The sequence below is a fragment of the Acanthamoeba castellanii genome (assembly GCF_000313135.1).
Source record: "Acanthamoeba castellanii str. Neff unplaced genomic scaffold scf7180000084603, whole genome shotgun sequence".
Classification (NCBI taxonomy): Eukaryota; Discosea; order Longamoebia; family Acanthamoebidae; genus Acanthamoeba; species Acanthamoeba castellanii.
The window spans coordinates 737,273-753,895 of record NW_004457654.1 but is presented as its reverse complement, the minus strand read 5'-3'; the positions used below and the strand labels follow the sequence as shown (position 1 = coordinate 753,895).

Sequence of the window (16,623 nt, the reverse complement as noted above, 5' to 3'; positions counted from 1 at the left end):
GGGGGGGGGGGCAAGTAGCAAGGAAACAACGCGTCGTCGATGGCGGCGGGAGGTTAGAGAGGGGGGGGGCACCTTGACACGCCGCATCGTGGAGCACCAGGGGCGGCACGTGTGTGAGTGAGTGGGGAAAGAAGAAGATGTGGATTTTAATTTTATTATTTTTAAATTGCAGAAGGTGCTTGCCGTTCCGCGACCAGAGAAAGGCCCAATCGGGTCGGCTCCTCTTTGATCGCCTCCGCGAAGGAGCTCGTGGGATCACTCCCGAGAGGGGCAGGGGATCTCTGTCTAGTGGCGGTAAGAGGACTCCTCGAAGCGGCGGGGCGCGTCGTCGTATCTCCTGCTGCCGCTGTCGCGACCTCTGTCCCCGCCGCTGGCATAGGGGTCATCGCGGCGCGCGTCCCTCTCGCCGTAGGGATCGTCGAAGCGGCGCCTGCGCGGGCTCGGGCTGGTGGCGGCGGTAATTTGCATGACGATGTTAACATTGCAAATACAGTACAAGACAACACACACAACGTCAGCGGATTGCGAGGAATGAGACTAAGAGAGGGGTGCGAGAGGAGGATGTTGGGGGGGGGGGTTGGAGGGTTACCTGCGAGAGCGGGAGCGGCCGCGGGGAGGAGAGGGTCGTCCGCCGCGGGGCGGGCTGGGGCTTCGGTCGCGCTTCCTGGCGGGATGGGGAAGGGAAGAGCACGACGGCGGCGGCGACGAAGACGAAGAAGAATGCACGTAGGGGCAGATGAATGGATGGTCAGCTAGCTACTACGTAGGTGGTAGTGGTCAAAGCACGTGGAGCACGTCGAGAGTAGTAGTGTAGGAAGAAAGAAGCCCGGCCGCGACCGTAGGACACGATGACATCAACGTTGATGGTTTGGGTGATGAAGTGGGCGATGGCGAGCAAGCGCACGATGGGGGAACTCGTCGTAGGTGGTGGGTCACGCCCAAATTTGCGCCGGCGTGGGCGATTGAGGGGCGGAATTCAGCCTCTCTCTCTCTCTCTCCCCCCTCTCTCTCGAGTAGATGGGAGCACCACGTATCATTTGGGGGAGGGGGGTGATTTGATGGTGCGGCGAAGACGCAAGCCGACGATTGCCCCCGGTCTCATGGGAGGATGATGGAGGGTGGATGATGGTGTTGCGGAGTGCGGTTTACCTTGACTCGACACTGCCGCGAGCCACGTACTCCACGCTGATGACTCTGTCCACCATCTGCACGTTGTTGACACCGCCCATCCCAATTGATCCGTTACACGCGTAAGTGGTACCATTGGGATGAGCGCGAGCAGGCCACTGTTCGGCGACTAGAGACCACGCATCCCGTCTAGACCCCAAATTGGGTGTCGAGAGGCCGGGCAGGAGGGAAGGCGGTACCTTGGTCCCGTTGAGGGCTTCCAGGGCGCGGGTGGCCTCCTCGACAGCGCTGAACTGGACGAATCCAAAGTTCCTCTTCAACTCGATCTGCTCACCGACGTCCACATGTCAGCACTTGTGATTGGGCAGGAAACTTGGCAGTAGCAGCAGCAGCAGTCGTACCCTGACGATGCGTCCGTAGGGGCTGAAAAGATCCTCCAAATCGCGGGCCCGAGTAGAGATGGCATCAAAGTTGACCACAAACAGGGTCTCGCTGGGACGCCGGGCAGCATCTCGTCTCCTCTCGTCTTCTCGCCTGCTCCCGTAAACACCTGAGGTAAGATCGTGTAAAATTGTGCGGCAATGCTGGGGGGGACGAACTTTTTGATGAGGCCGTCTCCACGGGCAAGCTCGACGCGAAGGCGTTTGCGACCGTGAAGGCTGCCGTCGAGCTCGCGCACGGCCCTGTGGTGCCCATTCTCGAGGAAAACGAACGCATAGCCCTGCTTCATGTCCACGCGGCGGATGTCGCCCTTGCCCTCGAACAATTCGCGCACCTCCTCGGTGGTGGTGTAGGGATCCAGGTTGCCCACGAAGATGGCACGCTCAGGATCGACGGCCTCCTCTCGGCGCCCGCGGTCCCTATCACGATCACGATCGCGGTCCCTGTCCCGCTCACGGCTGCGCTCGCGATAACGTTCCCTGTCCCTGTCCCTATCTCTATCGGAATGCCTATCACGGTCGCGGTCGGAACCGCGCTCGCTTCTCTCGGGACTGCGATCCATCTTCCTTCTAGCAAATTGCGCGATTGCGCTGCCGCGCACTCAGCGCGAAAAAAGTCGAGAAAACGCCATTTCCCGGTTGGACGAGTTTTTGATAGCCAAAACCAATCGGTATATCTCAGTTTTGGGAGTCAAACTTCATTCTTGGCAAGTCGTTCGCGGCTTGGCCGACAAAAACGAGGCACGCCTGGAAGGCCATTCTGCGAAGCAACGCCTTCTGTCGTCTCGTACTGCCTGCGTTCTGTTTCCATCTGTTCTTGTGGCGGCCGCAGCAGCATCATCATCGGTAACAAAACATGTCCGACTACGACCACCTCTTCAAAATCCTCATGGTGGGGGACAGCGGTGTGGGCAAATCGTCCCTCCTGCTGAGGTTCACCGATGATACCTTCACGGACAACTTCATCAGCACCATCGGTGTCGACTTCAAAATTAGGACCGTTAACCTTGATGGCAAGGTTATCAAAATGCAGATCTGGGATACTGGTACGCGTCCCTCCCGCCCTCCATCACAAGCGGCTTTATCCTAAACACTGTTTCTTGCGGGGGGGGGGGAATGTTATCATTACAGCGGGACAGGAGCGGTTCAGGACGATCACGAGCAGCTACTACCGAGGCGCGCACGGCGTCATCCTCGTATACGACGTCACCGATCAGGTGAGCTTCAACAATGCGCGCCAGTGGCTGACTGAGATCGAGCGGTACGCCTGCGGCAACGTCGTAAAGCTGCTCGTGGGCAACAAGAGCGATCTCGTGTCCAAGCGCGTCGTCTCCACCGCCACCGGCAAGGAGTTCGCCGACCAGTTCCATCTGCCCTTCATTGAGGCCTCGGCCAAGGACGGCAGCAACGTCAAGCAGGCCTTCATGACCCTCGTCAAGGAGGTCTACGAAAAGGTCGTTGGCGATTCTGCTTCATCGGGTGGCGGCTCTCTGGGCCAGTCAGACAACAACAAGGTCAACGTCGCTGCCGCCAAGCCGGAGAAGAAGAAGGGCGGCCTCAAGTGCATCCTCTAAAGCGCCCCTCATCATCTACCGTCACATCCTCTGCGCAATCCCTAGCCTACCCTCGTTTTACTCCATCATCGAGCTCGTTGTATTTATTTCCTCCCCTCCCCTCCAAGCAAGCATAAACACCACATTTTTGGAAACGAATGGATCTCGATGAATGATGAAGATTGAACCAATCATGGCAACACACATTCAGGGCGTTTCGTTTTGGTGGAGTGGGGGCTGCGCAGAGGTGGCGCTCGTCAACGGTGCCGCGTCCTCCGCAGTAGTTGCTGGTCGGCGTGGTTCTGTCGTTTCTTGCGAGCTGGCCGAGCAGTCCTCGCTCTGCCCCTCGCCCAGAGGTGGATCCACCGCCGGTGAGGTCGATGAGGTCGTCGTCGGTGCCGAGGAAGACGACGAGGATGATGATGGCGAAGAAGAAGAAGAAGAAGAAGGCCGAGGTACGGCGAAGAGCTGGTAGGCCTCACCAGCGGGCACGTAGTGCTGCTGCTCGACGAGGTACTGCGGACGGGCCGGGCTCCAGCGCAGGTAGTACTCGGCCCAGAAGATCATGCGGGCCCGCGAGCAGTTGGGCACGAGGACGTGGGGGTTGGGCCGGTAGAAGACGTTGGTGAACTCGGACTGGTTGAGCATGACGTAGGTCCAGATCGACGTCGTCTCCTGCTGCACGGACGCCTCTTCCCGCTCCTTCTCGTTGTCGCACAGGAAGTTGCCAAACTGGCAGCTGTAGAGCGCATCAAGGAGGAAGATCAGGAGGTTCGAATTGAACTGGAACGACGCCGGGAACTGTGCAATCAATCATCGCGACCACCCACCCACCACCACCACCCATCAGTGTCACCACATGCGCGTGCAGCACACGACGCCAGATGCAGCAGAGAAGAAAGACGATCGATGAAGTGGACAGGGCACCTGCTGCAGGAGCTGGATGCACGCATCGATGAACTGCAGGAATATGGGCCCTGTGTGGCGAGTCAGCGGGAGGAGGATCAGCCACACGAGGCACAGAGGCCGCACGGATTGTGTGTACCTCGTTGGTCGTGTGCGTAGTTGGGATGGCCGTGGCCCGTGCGCTCCCCGAACTTGTGCCCGAAATTGATCCACTCCTTGTCCAGCAGCGCCATGAATCCCCTGTTTTCGCGCACGGCGACACCGAAAAGAAGGAGGAGGAGAAGAAGAAACGGTACATGAGCCACGGGCCACACGGCAATACGGGGGGAGTGCAGTGGATGGGGAAGTACCGCAGGGTGCGATAGTTCTCATTGAGCAGCATCATCGACAGGCTCACCAACTGGAGGGGGGGGGAGGAGAGAGAGAGAGAGAGGCAATTAGCCACCAGCCCGCACCGTTGTAACGTACCACGCAACACTCATGCCGTACCTGGCTCGTTCGGTCCCATCCGTCGCTGGCGCGGAGAAGATGCGGAGAGAAGAGAAGAGAAGAGAAGAGAGAGGAGGGTTCAATATACAACAACTCGCGACACCGGTGTCCCGAGCCACACACACACACACACAAATAGAATCGATGCTCACCTGCAATGGCACAGGATGGACGCGCTTTGCTTGTCGATCAGCTCCGTCATGTAGGCCGACGACTGCAGCAGGAGACGCACCCACTCGAGCCATCCTGCCACGACGTCAATGTACGGCCCACCGTGGTGGAATCCCGAGGGAGGGTTTCGTGTGGAGATTGGCGTGGGTGGTGGAAATCGAACCGGTGGCTTCCAGGTTGACGGCCCACTTGGGGTCGTCCGGCCGCTGGCAGAGCGTGCGGAGCTTCTTGTAGGCGTCGCGGGCGGTGTGGATGTTGGGGAGGCCCAGGAACTGCGGCGGGGTGATGAACGGGTACTGCTTGGGCGTTTCGTAGCCGGCTCCCGCCGCCGTGTTGGCCACGGCGTTGACCTTGGGGCGGGCATCGAGCACCTGCAGCTTGCCGCCGTGCGGATTCGCGCGGAATATGGCCTCCAGCAGGCTCTCATCAGCCGCCGAGCGCGCTCCCGTGAGGCCCACCATTGGCTGCGAGCTGCGCGTGATCGCCGCCTGCTCGCGTGACCAATCAGCATTCAGTCATCCAATCAGCCCTTTCGCTCAGCCCGAAGGCCTTGCAATCAAGGCTGGCAGGCTGCTGCCGGGCGCGGCGAGGGGCGCACCTGATTGACGTGCTTGTAGGAGAGCACGGGCAGGCGCCCCTTGGAACGGAAGTCGGCCACCTTGCGGAGGGTGTCGTCGTCGATGGACTTGGGCACCACCAACAGCTTCGGATACGTCGCACAGAGCGAAAAGTCCTCATTCACCCGGGTCAGCCTGGACCAAAATCAGCCATACGCACACGCCATCACATCACATTCAGCCGGTGTGTGTGTGTCGTGTGTCGTGTGTGTCGTGTGTCGTGTGTGTGTCGTGTTGGTGTGTGTTCCGCGTTTTACCTCCACTGGGAGCAGGGATTGAGGACGCCCTGCCGCTGGAACTCCTCCTGGGGGTCGTAAAACGACCAGCGGGCGACCTGCTCCCACGGGGGCCGGAAGGAAAAGGCGAAGAGCTCCCGCACGTTGGCCGGGAATGTGCGCTTGAGCACGGCCCCGTAGAACTCGGCGTGCCGGTCGTCGCGCGTGTCGAGCGCAAACACCACCTCCCGAAAGTCTGCACACCCGAGGTTGCGTCCGCAGTTGGGGCGTGGTGTGAGTGCGCAAGAACAACCGCGCGAGAAAGGCATCTTGTGGGGAGGGTGCTGTTTGCAAAGACCTTTGCACTTGAGGCAGAGGATGAGGTGGTAGCCAGCGGGAGTCTTGGGCTGGACCGCCCCGCCCTTGGCTTTGGCTTTGGAGTGCGACTTGTTGGAGCGGTCTCGCCGATCGAAGTACTTCACCCGAAAGATGGAGCCGAGAGGCACGCGCTGCACTCCCCCGTACCACTACACCCACGATTTTTATTTTTTATTTTTATTTGTTTATTATTTATTATTATTTATTATGTATCGCCCGTTGTTGGGGGGAATGGGGAGGGGCGTACTTGGCTGGTATGGTCGGGGAGGAAGATCAAACGAAAGTTGGTGAGGTGGAGGCGACCAGACAACTGGGCGGCGACGTCAAATGCCGGGTGGGATCGAAGGAGGGCCTCCCCGATGAACTTCTCCACCTCGCCCGGCACCACGACGAGGCCCTTCGCCTTGTGGTGCTTGGCCACTTTGGGCTTATTGGGACTGGGGCCGGGGCTGGGGCTCGGGTTCGGCTGTTCATCCTGGGGTGCCGCAGCCTTCATCCTCTTCTTCCTCACAAGAAGAGGAAGAAAAAAAAAAGCAAGAAAAATTGCCAGCAGGAACAGTCGCCAGAACATGGCACAGGCACAGCTGAAGAAGCTGGTTGCACTCCGCACAAAAAACGAGAGAGAGAGAGAGAGGCGAAGATGGTGGGAAGCCTTCGATAGAATGATGTGTAGTGATTCTCATCAGTCGGACAAGGTCTCGGTTTCATCGTGGGCGACGGGCGGCGCGCCGATAGGCGGCGGTTCGATGATCTCGCCGCGGCACGTAGGACACTGGTAGTAGGCCTTGACGTCGATCACGCGCCCTATGTGAATCTCCTCGCACTTCTTGTGAATCCACTTGGTGCAGCTGTCGCAGCCGATCCACTTGGTCGTGTTCCAGTCCTATGCGCACGCGCGCGCGCATCATGATGCAGCAGAATGCCGGTGTGAGCAGCAAGGAGCAGCGCAAGGCAAGGTGCAAGGCGGGCGTACCTCGTCGGCCATGTAGATGTAGTGGCAGTAGGTGCAGAACATCTCCTTGCCATAGCGGGTGCCACACCCGTGACACAGCATGATGGGCGAGGTGGACCCCTGCACGCACACGATTTCGTATGAGAGAGAACACGCGGTCGTTGTGTGTCGCGTATTATATGTGGGGCCATGTGGGGCCGTGTGCGGCGTGTGTCGTAGTGTCGTGTGAGAAAGCTGATGATTGATTCTAAGTACCCTGGGGATCCATCCTTCCCGCCAGCTGGTGCTCTTGGGCTTGGAACAGTTGCTGCAGCTTGCTCCCCTGTGGTGTGTGCGGCGGAAAAAAAGACAAGCCAACACCGCCCCCCCCCCCAAACGTGTGAGCGCAAGTTGGCCATCTCAAACTCAACGCAATTAATTGGGAGATGGGAGATTGGGGGGGGGGGGCAGGCGCGTACGAGGGGGAGCGTATGCTCTGTCGCTTGGGGCGCCTGGCGTAGTGGGCAGCGCCCTTCTTGGGCGCGTAGAGGAAGGTGGGCTCGGCCATGCCTCGCACAAAGTCGGCCCGGTGGTCCCGCCCGCACACGAGGAAGAGCAGGTCGTCCACCAGCACCTCCTCCACCGACGTCGGCACGTCGTCGCCGTCGTCGTCACCAGCGCCCCACTCCCGCTCCTGCTGCGAGTGCGTAAGGCCGCCAGCGGACTCCTCATCGGACGACGGCTCGGTCTTGGCCGCTGCCGCCGCCGCCGCCACGCGCTCCGCGTCTGCTCGGCCGCGACCCGGCTCGTCGCTCCTCGACGTCGTCGTCTTCCATTGGTCGTTGTTGTCGCCGCGGGTGTGGTAGTCGGCCGCCGCCGCCTGCTGGCCCTGGCCCTCGGCGAGGTCCGAAGCGTGGTGGAAGGTGGAGAGCGTCATGGCCACCAGGTCGTGCGGCAATGGTGGGGCCGCAGCCGCCGCCTCTGGCGTGGGCTTGAGCTTCCGCGGGCGGCCTCTCGGGCGCTTGGGCGGGGGCGGCTGAGACAGCTGCAAGGTGGTGCCGGCCCCGTTTGCTCGGATGGCGCCACCTTCGTCGTAGCGCTCGTCGTCATCTTCGTAATCCTCTTCCTCCTCCTCCTCCTCGTCGTCGTAGTGATCGTCATCGTCATCTTCGTCTGATGGGAGGGTGTGAACATGTCCGTTGGAGCGTTGCCCCTCATCGTCATCGTCCTCTTCAACATCGTCATCATTGTCATCTTCGTCATCTTCGTCGTCGTCGTCGTCTTCGAGGTCGTCCTGCCACTGTTGCTGACGCATGCGTGCCAGGGTGTTCTGCTTGGCGCGGCGCGAGGAGGCCTCGACGGAGCGTGTCGGGGCGCGACGCCCGAGAGGCGGAGGCGGAAGGGACGGGGCCGGGTAGAGGAATGGCTGGAATGCGCCCTCCCCCACCGCCGCCGCCGTCGACAGCGAAGAAGACGACACAGAGTTGCCGTCGCCTTGGCCGTGCTCGCGCATGAGGCGCGCGAGGTCCTCGAGCTTCTTCTTCTTGGTGCTCCCCTTGGGCCGGCCGCGCGGCTTGGGTTTCCGCTCGTCCGATGACGAGAGCTCGGGGCTGCCGCCGAGCGGTGCGCTGCCGACCACTAGGGAGGAGCCCGCCGCCGGCGTCGTTGACGCACCGCTCGAGTGGTGGTCGGGCAGAGCTCCTGGCACCTCCCCACTGCGACGCACATGGGCCGCACACGGCCCCCTCGGGCTGGACATGTCCGTGAACGCGAAGGCGAAGCGCACATGCCACACGTCAGCCGAGGCACGCGTGGCACGCGGAGAATGGGGAGGCGCGCGCACCTCTTGTGGCAGCAGATGGAGCACATCTGGAGCGCGCACGAGTGGAGCATGTTGTACGAGTTGCAGTGGACGCACTTCAGGGTGCGGTAGACCGACTGAGTCCCCTTTGAGCACACACCGACCACACGCACACGCACACGCACACGCGCCCATGTCAGACGGGGGGGGGCAAGCGAAGAGTGGTGGGGAGGAGATTGCGTACCGCGGCCGCAGGCGCCGGACGGGCGACGTCTTCAGAACGGAGGACCCGACGGGTGGCGAGGATCTCGCTCTCGCCGGCATCGTTGAAGGCATAGGCCGAGGCCGAGGACTCGGAGGGGCTGTGCGGCGCGTCCGTGGCGAGGTTGCGCCGCTTGGCCGGGGGCGGGCGGAGCGATGAGGGCGCCGATGACGTGGAGGTGGACGAGGACGACCCCCGCTTGTGGGAGTGGGCGGGGCAGCGCTGCCCGTCCTGCAGCATCCACGCGCGCATGGCATCGTGTGAGCTGAGCACACACAACCACACACACACACAAGAGGTGGAGGGGAGGAGCGCACCTTGGGACAGCAGATGGAGCAGCACGACTTGGGGCACGCCCCGAGGGCATTGTTGGAATTGCACTGCACGCACCGCGTCGGGTGCTTCCGCTTCACCCCTGATGGCCATCCCCCCCCAACAAACAAAACAAAACAAAACACAAAAGAATGTGAGGCAGCTGAATGAATGGCGAGCCGATCGGTGCACGATTGGGGGGGGGTTTCGAGGGCCGAACCGAGAAGCTGGGCGGGGTCTCCGCCGAGGTCGAGGGCGTAGGGCGGGGCGGCCGAGGGCAGGGCGGCGAGGATGGAGTCCAGGGACGACGCCGACGGCGATAGCGCGTCGGACGTCGAGTCCAGGGCGGGCGACGCCGAGCGCGACGCGGCCGCGTTCTTGAGGAAGAAGGCGAGGGCGTTGGTCGAGCTCTCCTCCTCCTCCTCGGCCTCGCCCGCGTCCTCCTCCTCCTCACCGCCCGAGGGCGAGGGCGGCGCCGGAGCCGAAAGAGAAGTGCTTCGCGCCGTCTGCTGCGCCTCGTCGCCTCGCTCGCTGCCGTCGCCCGCGCGGGTGACGATCACCGTCGGCGACGGGTGTGCGAAAGAGGAGGGCAGCGACGGAGATGGCGTTGCGGCGAGTGGCGGAGAGCTCGCCACGGCGCCGGCCAGCTCCTCCTCGGGGTGGGGCGGCAGCTGGGGCGAGCTCGCGCCGCCGGCTGCCGTACCACCGCCAGCACCACCAAGGCCGCTGCCGCCTTCGGGCTTGGGCCGGAGCACAGCGTCGGGGCCGGGCGTAGCCGTGGCGGGTGCCTTGAGGGCCTCCTTGAGGGCGTGCGGACTGCACATGGGTCCGTCCTTGGGGCAGCACACCCGGCACATTGCTGACATTCCACCACCACCAGCCACCACGTCACGCGTGAGACTGACTGAAGTGGCCCGCGGGCTGGGGGCAATAGGGGGCACGCACCCTTGGGGCAGAGGCGGAGGTAGTTGTTGGCGTGGCACAGGGCGCACTTGCGGTGCTGCTGGGCCTGCGGCTGCGAGGACGCGCGTCGTCGCACGCGCCGCGCTGCCTCGCCCTCCTTGAGGTGGGGCGAGGACGTGGGGCCGGGCTGCTCGTTGTTGTTGATGCTATTGGCGACGATGCTGTTGTTGGCGGTGTTGATGGATTCCGCCACCGCCTCTGCATCGGCGTGCTCCACCTTGGCCTTCTTCTTCTTCTGCTGCCGCTTTTCTTCGTCATCGTCGTCGGCCTCCCCGCCGTCGTCCCGCGATTGGCTCGTCGCTCCGCCCTCGGATGTTCGCTTGGTGCCCCGGCTGGCGCTGCTGAGAGCCGTTCGCCTGCTGCGGTCGGCGTGCGCTCGACATGGCTCCCCTGCACGTGTTGCACGTGGGCCATCGGAGGGGGGGGGGTTAGGTGCGTTGCGCATCGCGTGGCGCGTGTGGTGGATGGGAGGAAGGAATGGAGTGGTGGTGGGGTGGAGATGGGAATGAGGTCGTGCGTGGGGTACGTACCGTCGAGGGGGCAGCAGCGGGAGCACATGGCCTTGGTGCACGCGCGGAGGCAGTTGTAGGTGTTGCACTTGGCGCACTTGGTCGTGGTCGCGAAGGGCACGTACGCGGTGGTGGCGCCCTTGCTGCTGCTCGTCTTGGACCGCTTCTCGCTGGCCGAGTCGGCCTCCTCCCCGCCGCTCTTCCGTCGCTTCTTCTTTTTCTTCTTATCTTTCCTTTCTTTGTCTTTCTTCTCTTTTTTGTCTCTCTTCTTCTCCTTCTTCTCCTTTTTGTCCTTCTTCTTCTCCTTCTTTACTTTCTTTTCTTTCTTCTTCTCTTTCTTCTTCTTCTCCTTCTCCTTCTTCTCCTTCATGTCGCTTTTGTCATCGGGCTTGGCTGACGAGTCCGGGTCCTTCGAGTCGCCGCGGGGACTTTGGTCGCCGCCGTCACCACTCGGCTCCCGCCGTCGTCGAGTGCTGAGGGCGACGGCCTTTCCCTTCGTCGCCTTCGTCGTCGCCTGCTCGCCTTCCTCCTCCTCCTCCTCTTCTCCGTCGCCTTCGTCGGTCTGCGCTTCCCTCTTTCGTTTCATTCGACTTTCTCTGCTGGACTTGCGTCTTCGGCTGCGAGCCGTAGCCGAGGCCGTGCGCGACGATGACGATGACGAAGGAGACGATGACGAGTCACTGTTATCATCATCATCATCGGAGGAGGAGGAGCTCGTGCTGCTGCTTCCGCTTTCTCCTTCGTCTGCAGAACTCGATGACGACGATGACGGCGATGATCCGGAGGAAGAGGAGGATGCGGTGGCGGCGCTGCTCCGCTGTCGTCTCCTCCGTCGGCTGGAGGCGTTGGCGCGGGAGCGCATGATGTCGGCCATTTCGCGGGCTTCGAAGCGGCGCTGCAGCTGCTGCATCTCCATCTTCTGGATCGTCGTCTGGCGGGCACGGCGCGACGGCAGCCACTTGTACCTACGACCGACCAACCAACAACAGCAAAGACCGTCACACCACTCGCATCAGCCAGAGCTCTATCATATGACCATCATCGTCGCCGCACGCACGCACGCACGACACACCACACCCCATACCACACCACCACGACCACCACCGCCACCGCCGCCACCGCCGCCACCACACACCGGCGGGGCCGGTGTCGTGGGTGGGTGAAGGGAGAGGAGAGGGGAGGAGGGCTCACCGGAAGAATCGCCCGATCTCGATGCCCGCAGGTTCGTCCTTGCCGGCGGTAGCGCCGTCTGGGTCTTCGTCGTCTTCACCTTCACCTTCTCCCTCTTCTCCTTCTTCTTCCGCCTCGCGCTCTTTTTTCTCGTCTCCTTCTCCTCCTTCTTCTTCTTTCTCCACAACCATGCCCTCATCGTCTTCCGCTTCCCGATCGTTGTCCTGCTGCTGCTGCTGCTGCTGCTGGATGATGCGGTGGCCGCGCATGCAGGTGCATGCGTGGTTGCGTGGTTGCGTGAGATGATGGCCGCGCAAGGAGAGAGAGATGCAAGCGTGGGTTGGGGGGGGGAGCTGGAGCAGGGGGTCAGGGAGACACGTACGGAGCAGTGGTGGGTCGTGTGCAGCGGCGGTTGCGGCTGCGCGGGCCGAGTTACGGCCGCAGCGATGTCTCCGCCTTCTGCACCGCGCCAGGCAGCAACACGTGCGTCCATGGGGGGTGAGACGTAAAGGGAGGGGAATATGTAAAGTTTGTGTCTCTATGTGGTGTGGTGCATGGTGTGCTGCCTGGTGTGGTGTAGTGTGGTGTCGGGTGTGGGTGTGGTGGGGTGTGGTGCATGTTGGGCACTTGAGTGCGTCCTCCACCCCCCTCTTGAGGCAATAAGCAAATAAATAAATAACGTAGTGGTGGAGGGAGGGGGTACCGGTGGGGTCCATGGAAGTGTAGCGCTTGAGAAAAGGACGAGACACGAAGGAGGAAATCAATCAAGAGCCGAGTGTCGCGGGAGAAAGGCGGTGCAGGAAGAGGAGCAGCGTAGTGTAGTGAGCAAGGGTGGCCGCAGAGTCGGTAAATACTAGCGACCGGCGGGAGGTGCTGAAATATTATTTTTTTTGTCCACCACCACCACGTTCGCCTCAGTCTATCAGTGGATGGATCGGATCGGGTTGTCCTCACCTTCAGCCGCGAGATAGCCCCTTCCCGTTCTTCCGGTGGTGGCCGTTTTTAGTGTCGACAAGCCTTTAACGCCACCTCACCCGCCACCTTAACTGCGTGCAACAGACCAACAGTGGGCCTCATAATTTGCAACCGCCGCCACAAACAGACAACGACTTTGCCCTGGCCCCACGACACCAGAAATGAGCGAAGAGATTGGGCATAGTAGCGGAGAAGAAGATCAGCCGCACATGGAAGAGGAGCGAGAGGTGTTGCGTGATGCCAACGGGCAGGTGCTGGACGAGACCAAGTCGGTGAAGGTGGGGCTCGACCGGGAGGAGCTCATGGCCGAGTTCGCCATCCTGGCCGAAGAGGAGAAGGAGGAAGAGGAGCGCGCGCAGGCCGTCTTCGTGGAGGCCGTGGAGAACCTCAAGCTCTACTCGCAACTCGACCTCGAATCCATCGCCCGACTCCTCTCGTAGGACCTCTTCGTGTTTTCGTAATTATTCTATTATTTATTAATTATTACTAGGGGGCAATTATTTGATCAATTATTATTTAGTCGTAGTCGTAGAAGCTCACCCGTTTCCTCCTCGCTCACACCGCAGGGTTTTGGAGGACAGCGGCCGCGACGAAGGAGCCGCCTGGGAGTACGCCATCCCCACCACCTCTGCTTCTACGTCTTCTTCTACTTCTTTGGCTTGCTCTCCTTTGCTCCGACGCGTGGAGAACTGACAGCTGTGTGTCGTGTGCCCTGTTGTGCCGTGCCGTGCCGTGCCGTGTCGTGTCGTGCGTTGTGTTGCACGTGGTACCAGGTACTTCTTCCAGCAGGGCGCGCACCAGGTGCTGCTGGTGCTGCTGAACGCGGAGGAGGTGGTGGAGGACCAGCGCCGCACGGACCAGATCCTGCAGATGTGGGAGCGCATCGCCCGCTTCGTGTTCAAGCTCAGCGAGGAGGACCAGGGCGTGGTCTACGACGAGCTGCGGCGACAGGGCATGGTCGAGACCCTCGCCTTCGCCATGCGCCACCACCCGCACCACCCGCCGGTCCTGCGCCGCGGCGCGTTCCTCCTCGCGCAGCTCTTCGCCCAGGACGCGCCCGCCAAGCACTCCGACGAAGACCCCTCGGCGCGCACCCGCATGCTGGCCGCCGAGGGCCTCGTCGACCTCTTCCGCACCATGGAGAGCCAGCCCGCCACCTACTCCCCCGACCTCCTCGCCAAGGTTCTCTTCTCTTCTCTTCTCTTCTCTCTNNNTCTCTCTCTCTCTCTCTCTTCTCTTCTCTTCTCTTCTCTCTCCACCACGCGCCTTCGTTTTCTTTTTCTCCCCCCTTTGCTTCGTTCTTTGGTGCAATGGTGGCTGCTGACGTGGTCGCTGCGGTGGGGCGTAGGTGCGAGAAATGCGGGAGGCGGTCGAAGGCGGGAAGGGCGAGAAGAAGAGCCAGAGTCAGCACCGAGGACAGCAGGCGGCCGCGGCGGCTGCGGTGGAGGCGGAGACCAAGCGGGCGGAGGAGGTGGAGCGCGCCCACAAGCAGGAGGCCGAAACGAGGCACGCCGCGCGAGTACGGCTCGCCGATGAGCTGATCGAAGCGGGGCCTTCCCCGACCGAGAAGGCGCCCCTCCTCTCTGCGCACCAGCGGTACGCCGCCTCTACCGTCTCTGGGTGGTGGTGGGTGGTGGGTTGGCTGAACGAACGCGCGCCGATGGAACCGCAGGCATGCGGGGGTCAACCAGGTGGTCACGGGCGACGGCTGCTGCAGCGCGTGCGTGCTCATGTAGGCGACGACGCCCCTGAACGATCGTTTCCTGAACCGCGTCGTGATCGACATTCACCCGCCGTACTGTACCATGACCACACCCACAGCCTTTATTTATCGCGCCCTGTGCCACTGACGTTCCTTGACCAAGTCAAGGAATAAAAATAAAGAATTAAAATTCAAACCACCAAACGTGTGTTTGTTACAAGTTTGGGTGGAGACAAGTGTTTGTTGTTTTTTGTGTTGTTGCCTCACTGCGTATGGCTGTTATGTACATTCAATCGAGAAGGGGAGCTGGTTCGTATTGCCTCACATGCGCTGCTTTTGCAGTTCGTGCACTCGCATGGCGAGGGCTCTCTTCTGGAACTGCTCTCTGCACAAGTTGCGCGTCAACTGCGCCCAAGGAAGAAAGGTGAAAGTCAGCAATGGCTCGGCACAACTCAAGGGGGGGGGGAATGTGTGCCTTGAGATGGGTCTGCAGGTCGATGGTGTTCGAGTGGAGGGCCTTGTCCATGTAGTACAGCGTGTCCTCAATCCCCGCGTCCTCCGCCACCAGCTCCATCATTCTGCACAGGAGAGAGACAGAACCCATCTTAGCCGAGTCTAGGCCCGAAGGGCCGGTACGCTCGAGGAGGAGGAGGAGGAGGAGGGCGGGGAGTAGTACTGCGCGGAGAGGGCGTCGGCCGGCACGACGAGGTCGTCCACGCCCAGCTGCACCGTTTCGCTCTCGGAGATCCACTGCCGGGTCTCGTGCTCCTTCTCCTCGGCCGCCCGCAAGTACTCATCCAGCTCCCTCTGCACACATTCCAGGTAACACACGACACAGACGACACAAGACACACACGACACGACCAACGAGACACGACACAGTCTGCAGTCAGGCCGGGTCCCAAACCACGAGCAAGGCAGCGACACGCGTGCATGCACCAGTGGGGGGGGGGTTGGTGGTGGGAAGGCACCTTGTCGTGGGCGAGCGTGGTGAGCGAGTGCTGCAGCCACGAGGAGCCGTCGCGGAGTCGCTGCTGGACGAGGTGGAACTGGTTCACGTCGGCCGACACGGCTTGCCACACGTCGTTGGCCTTGCGCGCCATCCGCTCCTCCAGCTCCCGCTTGCGGCCGCCCTCCGGCTGGCCCGAGGCGAACGGTGGCGGCTGGTGCGGCTGGTGGTGCGGGTGGGGGTGGCCCGGGTATCCGCCGCCCATATGGGCCGGCTGCCCCGGCGGCGGGCCGTAGGCGGGCGGGTGCTGTGAGCCGTAGGCAGTACCTACGGGCGAGTAGGCGGGCGGCGGCGTGGCGGGCGGCTTGGCGGCGGCGGCGACGGTGGGAGGTGGCGGCTGCTGGGCCGACGATGATGGCGACGAGGAGGAGGGGGAGAGCGAGGAGGAGGAGGGCGGCTTGGCGTAGACGGGCGGGTCGGTGGAGAAGATGGTCTGGAGGTCGGTGACGAGGCCCAGGAGGTCGGAGCGGGCGGGCTGCCAGGCGGAGAGGTAGGGCGTGTAGCACTGGCCGGCCGAGTCGACGTGCTTGTGGCGCGGGCGGATCTCCATACCGCGCGTGGGCCGCACGAAGCAGAGCGGCGGCTTCTCGGGATAGTCGCGCACGACAAACACCTCCACGGGAATGTTGTACTGGTTCGTGCGGAACCTGATCGGCACGGTGCCCACCAGCGCCACCAGCAGATACGAGTCCCCCTCATTGCTCACTACACCCCCCCCCAGCGAAGTATTAACAAGTGACAGAAATAATTTTAATTTAATAATAATAATAATAAATGGGAAGTGTCAGAGCAAAAGAACGGGACAACTCAGGGCGGGTGGTTGGGGGGGGGTACCGAAGGTGTCTTCTTTGGGCTTGAGGCTTGGCACGCGAGCAAGGAGCTTCTGTATATCGGCCCTTACCCTCTGGTGGGTTGTCGCATACTGTGTATTCATATCAAATTGCGATGGCGCATTAGAAAATTGGGGCCGCAACTGCGGGTGGAGAGAAGAGCGAACCAGTTGGTTGAGGGTGTCGAGCACGGCCTCCATGCTTCGTTCGTTGCGTAGAAATCAACAACGAAGTTCGCTTGATTTGATGTTCACGTTCGGGG

At 61.8% G+C, this 16,623-nt stretch overlaps 6 protein-coding genes and 1 pseudogene across 6 annotated transcripts; 2 read left to right on the top strand and 5 right to left on the bottom strand.

The window, feature by feature from the left end:
- Positions 1-285: 285 nt before the first annotated feature.
- Positions 286-2,131, bottom strand: ACA1_070640 (RNA recognition motif domain containing protein; the record flags this gene model as incomplete). The annotated part of the gene is made up of 7 exons (XM_004352931.1): positions 286-430; positions 590-664; positions 860-1,006; positions 1,150-1,205; positions 1,368-1,454; positions 1,530-1,662; positions 1,728-2,131. The coding sequence occupies 7 exons, from the start codon at positions 2,129-2,131 to the stop codon at positions 286-288; spliced, it is 1,047 nt and encodes a 348-aa protein (XP_004352983.1).
- Positions 2,132-2,424: 293 nt separating this feature from the next.
- Positions 2,425-3,142, top strand: ACA1_070630 (Rasrelated protein ORAB-1, putative; the record flags this gene model as incomplete). The annotated part of the gene is made up of 2 exons (XM_004352930.1): positions 2,425-2,614; positions 2,700-3,142. The coding sequence occupies 2 exons, from the start codon at positions 2,425-2,427 to the stop codon at positions 3,140-3,142; spliced, it is 633 nt and encodes a 210-aa protein (XP_004352982.1).
- Positions 3,143-3,328: 186 nt separating this feature from the next.
- ACA1_070620 (Myotubularinrelated protein) lies at positions 3,329-5,148 on the bottom strand (the record flags this gene model as incomplete). Its single annotated transcript, XM_004352929.1, has 8 exons — positions 3,329-3,460; positions 3,581-3,922; positions 4,049-4,098; positions 4,167-4,267; positions 4,378-4,427; positions 4,517-4,541; positions 4,681-4,762; positions 4,851-5,148. The coding sequence occupies 8 exons, from the start codon at positions 5,146-5,148 to the stop codon at positions 3,329-3,331; spliced, it is 1,080 nt and encodes a 359-aa protein (XP_004352981.1).
- A 43-nt stretch (positions 5,149-5,191) lies between these two features.
- Positions 5,192-6,393, bottom strand: ACA1_070610 (Myotubularin, putative; the record flags this gene model as incomplete). Its single annotated transcript, XM_004352928.1, has 5 exons — positions 5,192-5,257; positions 5,286-5,390; positions 5,588-5,775; positions 5,878-6,028; positions 6,145-6,393. 5 exons carry the CDS (start codon positions 6,391-6,393, stop codon positions 5,192-5,194), a joined length of 759 nt encoding a protein of 252 aa, XP_004352980.1.
- A 186-nt stretch (positions 6,394-6,579) lies between these two features.
- On the bottom strand, positions 6,580-12,561 carry ACA1_070600 (annotated as a pseudogene).
- Positions 12,562-12,981: 420 nt separating this feature from the next.
- On the top strand, positions 12,982-14,556 carry ACA1_070590 (uncharacterized protein; the record flags this gene model as incomplete). The annotated part of the gene is made up of 5 exons (XM_004352927.1): positions 12,982-13,256; positions 13,387-13,428; positions 13,594-13,939; positions 14,169-14,416; positions 14,493-14,556. 5 exons carry the CDS (start codon positions 12,982-12,984, stop codon positions 14,554-14,556), a joined length of 975 nt encoding a protein of 324 aa, XP_004352979.1.
- Positions 14,557-14,843: 287 nt separating this feature from the next.
- On the bottom strand, positions 14,844-16,561 carry ACA1_070580 (Vps23 domain containing protein; the record flags this gene model as incomplete). The annotated part of the gene is made up of 7 exons (XM_004352926.1): positions 14,844-14,907; positions 14,972-15,100; positions 15,199-15,329; positions 15,494-15,798; positions 16,084-16,236; positions 16,366-16,414; positions 16,529-16,561. The coding sequence occupies 7 exons, from the start codon at positions 16,559-16,561 to the stop codon at positions 14,844-14,846; spliced, it is 864 nt and encodes a 287-aa protein (XP_004352978.1).
- Between the last annotated feature and the right edge of the window lie 62 nt (positions 16,562-16,623).